The following is a 7,500-nucleotide window of genomic DNA, read 5'->3' as shown; positions in this document are numbered from 1 at the left end:
ACACACACACACACACACAGTTACACATAAAACGTCATAGCATCTAAAGTTTAACCTACAAAACTGATCAAAAAATGATATTTATTTAAATGATACAAATAAGATGAAAAAAGAGAAATTAACAGGAATATAAGAAGTTGTCTGTCTGTCTGATAAGTCTCTCTCTGTGTTTCTGGATAAAGATTGTTCTCATGTTTGGGATGTGTGTCACACTGACCGGGTTCTCTGATCCTGGAGATGATCTGAGCCATGTAGGGGGAATCAAAACTGTCTGACCGCCCTGTTACACACACACACACACACACACACACACACACACACACACACACACACCAGTGTTACGTTCAGATTAACACACAGGTCCAACTTTCTGAGTGTGTGTGTCTGTGTTTTTACCATAGGAGCCGCGGCTGTGTGCTCGGCACAGCGAGCAATCGAAGCCTTCATCAGCAGCAGTTTCCACCTCTTCTTCAGTGTTCAGACCCTGACACACAGCATGGACCCACCTGCAGACACACACACACACACACACACACACACACACACACACACACACACACACACACACACACACACACACACACACACACACACACACACAGTTATTGGTGCTGCTCAGTTATTTACTCTTTTAATATCAAATACAAATCTACCTTTGGACATGAATATTAACAGTGTGTAGCCGTTTATAAAGCTGTTGGCTGTGTGTGTGAGTGTTTGAGTGTGTGCATGTGTGAGTGTGTGTGTGCGTGCGTGCGTTACCTGTCGCACTGCTGACACTGCAGGATGAGGTCGTCCTGTGAGTACTGTCTCTGACAGAGAGGACAGTGGCTCAGACTGGCACACGGTCCACAGCGACTGTAGTTATTCTGCCAATCACAGCGCAGCCCGGGGGAGGCGGAGCCACACTGGACACACCACACACACCTGAAAACAAGACACACACACACACACACACACACACACACACACACACAGTCAGACAGACAGTCAGAAAGGAGGACCCACACATACTGTTGCCATTGTGTCCACAACAGGAGCATTTCATGTCTTTTATGTAGATTTAAACTTTGGATCTTCTGGCTTTAACGAGGTCTCATTCTCTAACAGATGTCGTGTTGAGATGTACATGATTCCTAGAAAACATGATGATTTGAATATACAAAAAGTTAACAAATATTAGAGATGCACCGAGCGGTATGTGACCAGAATTGGCCAGTTTTCCCGTGTGTGAAGCGTGTCGGCTCTATTCTCCCACACGTAGGAACCTGGTGAGTTAACCTGCAACATGTCAGCTGGTTGGACATTCTTCAGCGTGTGGTCAGAAGATAACAAGTTTACAATATGAACACCTGCCAGGAGACCTGAAACCTGAATCACATTTCTCTTTAGTGTGATAGTGGATGTGAAAAGAAGGAAATGGTTCTAGCATTGCTCTTTAGATGGGTGTGGATGTCCCACACCAGGAGTCATTTATATAGATGTATTTTATAGTGATCTATTATCTGGTCAACACATGTTCTAGTAAAGAAAAGACAGAAAATTTATATTTGCGTGTGCTAGGGCTGCCACCTCTTAGTCGACTAATCGGTAGTTTTGGTCTTAGTCGACAACGATTTCTTTAGTCGATTAGTCATTTTTTATGCTTATTAATGCTTAATTACTCATTTCCAAGAAACTTCTGAGCACATTTATGGTAAACACAAGATTTAAAGTGGTGCTTCTGCAGGATTAATTGTGGAGAAACTCAGTTTTACAGATGGTTAATTAACTACATTTATATTGTGCTTTTCTAGTCTTAACCACCTCTCAAAGAGCACAGCTCTGTCAATTAAATCAACTCATCGATTAGTCGACTAAATCCTATAAGTGTTTTTCTTTAGTCAAGGATAGCCCTAGCGTGTGCTATAAAGTGGTTAGAAAAAATGAAATTGGAAACGGTTAAAATCTGTATCGGCCGGCCTAACTCAAAGAAAATCAGAAATCGGCCGAGAAAGTTGTAATCGGTACATCTCTAATAAATAAAAGACATTTGCACCTTAAATAGTTTTATGTATCAATTCACCAGAGAGCAGGTGGCTACTACCACTGATCTACACACAAGTCCCAGATTGAGAGAGTGGGGGAGGGAATGATTTGGGAGTCATGTGACTGACAGGTTGACCCACCACTTGCACTTCCAGGCTCCTTTGGGGACGGTGTGAAGGGGCGGGTCCAGGCAGTAGGTGTGGTAGCTGATGTCACAGTCGTCGCATAGCAACAGTCGGCCGGGGTCGCTGGCCTCGCCACACGCCTCGCACACCGTGCACTCCAGACAGCGCCAGCCTTTGGTCAGGACCACGCGCGTGATCTGGAGACGGTAATCTGATTACACTGAGAGGCACAGCATGTAGGACCAGCACCATAATGTCTGTCTGTCTGTCTGTCTGTCTGTAATGTGTGTGTGTCTGTCTCTAATGAGTGTCTGTCTGTCTACAGTGGGGGAAATAAGTATTTGACCCCTTGCTGATTTTGCAGGTTTGCCCACTTACAAAGAATGCAAAAATCTACAATTTTAATCATATGTACATTCTAACAGTGAAAGACAGAATCCCAAAGAAAATTCCAGAAAATCACATCATATGAATTTATTAAAATTGATAACCATCTGATGAGGAAAAACAAGTATTTGACCCCCTGGACAAACAGCATGTTAATATTTTGTAGAAAAGCCATTATTGGCCAGCACAGATGTCAAACGGTTTTTATAGTTGGTGACAAGGTTTGTGCACATTTCGGCAGGGATGTTGGCCCACCTCCCTGCAGACAGCCTCCAAATCATTCAGGTTCCGAGGTTGTCGCCTGGCAACTCGAATTTTAAGCTCCCTCCAAAGATTTTCAATCGGATTCAGGTCTGGAGACTGGCTAGGCCACTCCAGAACCTTGATGTGCTTCTTCTTCAGCCACTCTTTTGTTGCTTTGGCGGTGTGCTTAGGGTCGCGTTGTCGTGCTGAAACACCCATCCTCGACCCATCTTCAGCTCTCTCACTGAGGGGAAGGAGATGTCGGTCCAGAATTCCACGATACATGGCCCCGTCCATCCTCCCCTCAATACGATGGAGTTGTCCCGTCCCCTTGGCTGAAAAGCACCCCCAAAGCATGATGTTGCCACCACCATGCTTGACGGTGGGGATGGTGTTTTTGGGTTGTACTCGGTGTTCTTTGCCCTCCAAACACGACAAGTTGAAAAGTTCTATTTTGGTCTCATCTGACCACATCACCTTCTTCCAGGCCTCTTCTGAGTCGTCCAGGTGGTGAATGGCGAACTTCATGCGGGCCTGTACATGTTTCTTCTTGAGCAGGGGGACCTTGCGTGCACTGCAGGATTTCAACCCATGACGGCGTAGTGTGTTACCAACCGTTTCTTTTGTAACTGTGGTCCCAGCTGCCTTCAGTTGATTCATCAGTTCCCCCCTTGTGGTTTTGGGATGATTCCTCACCGTTCGCATGATCAGGGACACCCCACGAGGCAAGATCTTGTGTGGAGGCCCAGACCGAGGGAGATTGGCGGTGGTGTGGTGCTTCTTCCATTTCCTGATAACTGCACCGACAGTTGATCTTTTCTCTCCAAGTTGCTTTCCGATTCTCTTGTAGCCCATCCCAGCCTTGTGCAGATCAACAATCTTGTCCCTGATGTCCGTAGAAAGCTCTTTGGTCTTGCCCATGGTGGTGAAGTTGGATGCTGGTTGTTTGGGTGTTGACAGGTGTCTTTTATACAGGTAACGAGGTGAGGCAGGTGTATTTGATGTAGATAATTGGTTCGGATTGGGGCTGTGTCTTAAAGAAAGACTAACTGGCTTGTAGGAGCCAGAATACTTGCTGTTTGTCCAGGGGGTCAAATACTTGTTTTTCTCATCAGATGGTTATCAATTTTAATAAATTCATATGATGTGATTTTCTGGAATTTTCTTTGGGATTCTGTCTTTCACTGTTAGAATGTACATATGATTACAATTGTAGATTTTTGCATTCTTTGTAAGTGGGCAAACCTGCAAAATCAGCAAGGGGTCAAATACTTATTTCCCCCACTGTATATTGTGTCTGTCTGTCTGTAATGTGTCTGTCTGTCTGTAATGTGTCTGTCTGTCTCTAATGTGTCTGTCTGTGTCTGTCTGTCTCTAATGTGTCTGTCTGTCTGTAATGTGTCTGTCTGTGTGTTATGTGTCTGTCTGTCTCTAATGTGTCTGTCTGTGTCTGTCTGTCTCTAATGTGTCTGTCTGTCTCTAATGTGTCTGTCTGTCTCTAATGTGTCTGTCTGTGTGTTATGTGTCTGTCTGTGTGTTATGTATCTGTCTGTGTGTTATGTGTCTGTCTCTCTCTAATGTGTCTGTCTGTGTCTGTCTGTCTCTAATGTGTCTGTCTGTGTGTTATGTGTCTGTCTGTGTGTTATGTGTCTGTCTGTCTCTAATGTGTCTGTCTGTGTCTGTCTGTCTCTAATGTGTCTGTCTGTCTCTAATGTGTCTGTCTGTGTGTTATGTGTCTGTCTGTGTGTTATGTGTCTGTCTGTGTGTTATGTGTCTGTCTGTGTGTTATGTGTCTGTCTGTCTCTAATGTGTCTGTCTGTGTCTGTCTGTCTCTAATGTGTCTGTCTGTGTGTTATGTGTCTGTCTGTGTGTTATGTGTCTGTCTGTCTCTAATGTGTCTGTCTGTGTCTGTCTGTCTCTAATGTGTCTGTCTGTCTCTGTCTGTCTCTAATGTGTCTGTCTGTCTCTAATGTGTCTGTCTGTCTCTGTCTGTCTCTAATGTGTCTGTCTGTCTCTAATGTGTCTGTCTGTGTGTTATGTGTCTGTCTGTCTCTAATGTGTCTGTCTGTCTCTAATGTGTCTGTCTGTGTCTGTCTGTCTCTAATGTGTCTGTCTGTCTCTAATGTGTCTGTCTGTGTGTTATGTGTCTGTCTGTGTGTTATGTGTCTGTCTGTCTCTAATGTGTCTGTCTGTCTCTAATGTGTCTGTCTGTGTGTTATGTGTCTGTCTGTGTGTTATGTGTCTGTCTGTGTGTTATGTGTCTGTCTGTCTCTAATGTGTCTGTCTGTCTCTAATGTGTCTGTCTGTCTCTAATGTGTCTGTCTGTCTCTAATGTGTCTGTCTGTCTCTAATGTGTCTGTCTGTGCGTTATGTGTCTGTCTGTGCGTTATGTGTCTGTCTGTGCGTTATGTGTCTGTCTGTGCGTTATGTGTCTGTCTGTGTGTTATGTGTCTGTCTGTCTCTGTGTTACCTGTCTGTGTGTTACCTGTCTGTGTGTTATGTGTCTCTCTGTCTCTAATGTGTCTGTCTGTGTGTTACGTGTCTGTCTGTCTCTAATGTGTCTGTCTGTGTGTTATGTGTCTGTCTGGCTCTAATGTGTCTGTCTGTGTGTGTGTACTGACCTTCAGGTTGACGCAGTAGGGATGGTAACACTGTCCACACTGAGAACAGGCCAACAGCCGGCCTTCAGCCCCCTGACCAAAACTGCCACACACCACACACATGTCCTACACACACACACACACACACACACACACACACACACACACACACACACACACACACACACACACACACACACTTAGTTCTGCAATAAACAAACCAAAGTGTCAAATTACATCCAAATGTTGAGCTTATGATAGCGTTTGAAGATAGTCCAGGAAATGACATCAAAGCTGTATACTACTATCCCTGTATGATGATATGATGTATAAGAGCTGTCCAAGGGTACCCAGGTGAGTGTAGGGGACAGGGTACCTGTTTGAGGGTGAAGCTGTCCGAGGTGACCCAGGGTACCCAGGTGAGTGTAGGGGACAGGGTACCTGTTTGAGGGTGAAGCTGTCCGAGGTGACCCAGGGTACCCAGGTGAGTGTAGGGGACAGGGTACCTGTTTGAGGGTGAAGCTGTCCGAGGTGACCCAGGGTACCCAGGTGAGTGTAGGGGACAGGGTACCTGTTTGAGGGTGAAGCTGTCCGAGGTGACCCAGGGTACCCAGGTGAGTGTAGGGGACAGGGTACCTGTTTGAGGGTGAAGCTGTCCGAGGTGACCCAGGGTACCCAGGTGAGTGTAGGGGACAGGGTACCTGTTTGAGGGTGAAGCTGTCCGAGGTGACCCAGGGTACCCATGTGAGTGTAGGGGACAGGGTACCTGTTTGAGGGTGTTGTCTGAGGTGACCCAGGGTGAACAGGGTACCTGTTTGAGGGTGACCCAGGGTGACCCAGGGTACCCATGTGAGTGTAGGGGACAGGGTACCTGTTTGAGGGTGAAGCTGTCCGAGGTGACCCAGGGTACCCAGGTGAGTGTAGGGGACAGGGTACCTGTTTGAGGGTGAAGCTGTCTGAGGTGACCCAGGGTACCCAGGTGAGTGTAGGGGACAGGGTACCTGTTTGAGGGTGAAGCTGTCTGAGGTGACCCAGGGTACCCAGGTGAGTGTAGGGGACAGGGTACCTGTTTGAGGGTGAAGCTGTCTGAGGTGACCCAGGGTACCCAGGTGAGTGTAGGGGACAGGGTACCTGTTTGAGGGTGAAGCTGTCTGAGGTGACCCAGGGTACCCAGGTGAGTGTAGGGGACAGGGTACCTGTTTGAGGGTGAAGCTGTCTGAGGTGACCCAGGGTACCCAGGTGAGTGTAGGGGACAGGGTACCTGTTTGAGGGTGAAGCTGTCTGAGGTGACCCAGGGTACCCAGGTGAGTGTAGGGGACAGGGTACCTGTTTGAGGGTGAAGCTGTCCGAGGTGACCCAGGGTACCCAGGTGAGTGTGGGGACAGGGTACCTGTTTGAGGGTGAAACTGTCCGAGGTGACCCAGGGTACCCAGGTGAGTGTAGGGGACAGGGTACCTGTTTGAGGGTGAAGCTGTCCGAGGTGACCCAGGGTACCCAGGTGAGTGTAGGGGGACAGGGTACCTGTTTGAGGGTGAAGCTGTCCGAGGTGACCCAGGGTACCCAGGTGAGTGTAGGGGACAGGGTACCTGTTTGAGGGTGAAGCTGTCCGAGGTGACCCAGGGTACCCAGGTGAGTGTAGGGGACAGGGTACCTGTTTGAGGGTGAAGCTGTCCCAGGTGGGACCCAGGGTACCCTGAGGTGAGTGTGAGGGGGGGGACAGGGTACCTGTTTGAGGGTGAAGCTGTCCGAGGTGACCCAGGGTACCCAGGTGAGTGTAGGGGACAGGGTACCTGTTTGAGGGTGAAGCTGTCTGAGGTGACCCAGGGTACCCAGGTGAGTGTAGGGGACAGGGTACCTGTTTGAGGGTGAAGCTGTCTGAGGTGACCCAGGGTACCCAGGTGAGTGTAGGGGACGGGGTACCTGTTTGAGGGTGAAGCTGTCTGAGGTGACCCAGGGTACCCAGGTGAGTGTAGGGGACGGGGTACCTGTTTGAGGGTGAAGCTGTCTGAGGTGACCCAGGGTACCCAGGTGAGTGTAGGGGACGGGTACCTGTTTGAGGGTGAAGCTGTCTGAGGTGACCCAGGGTACCCAGGTGAGTGTAGGGGATGGGGTACCTG

General features: G+C 48.1%; 1 protein-coding gene across 1 annotated transcript in view; it reads right to left on the bottom strand.

Annotated features, from left to right (window-relative positions):
* The window catches only part of kmt2ca (lysine (K)-specific methyltransferase 2Ca), a 133,504-nt gene that overhangs the window by 88,592 nt on the left and 37,412 nt on the right, over positions 1-7,500 (bottom strand). The window contains 5 exon segments of the mRNA XM_028569034.1: positions 218-280; positions 397-506; positions 763-927; positions 2,169-2,350; positions 5,405-5,509. Coding sequence (XP_028424835.1) covers positions 218-280; positions 397-506; positions 763-927; positions 2,169-2,350; positions 5,405-5,509 — 625 coding nt within the window.

Source organism: Perca flavescens, chromosome 22 (genome assembly GCF_004354835.1).
Source record: "Perca flavescens isolate YP-PL-M2 chromosome 22, PFLA_1.0, whole genome shotgun sequence".
NCBI classification, from domain to species: domain Eukaryota; kingdom Metazoa; phylum Chordata; class Actinopteri; order Perciformes; family Percidae; genus Perca; species Perca flavescens.
The sequence above is the reverse complement of the archived record's forward strand: the minus strand, read 5'-3'. Positions and strand labels throughout refer to the sequence as shown.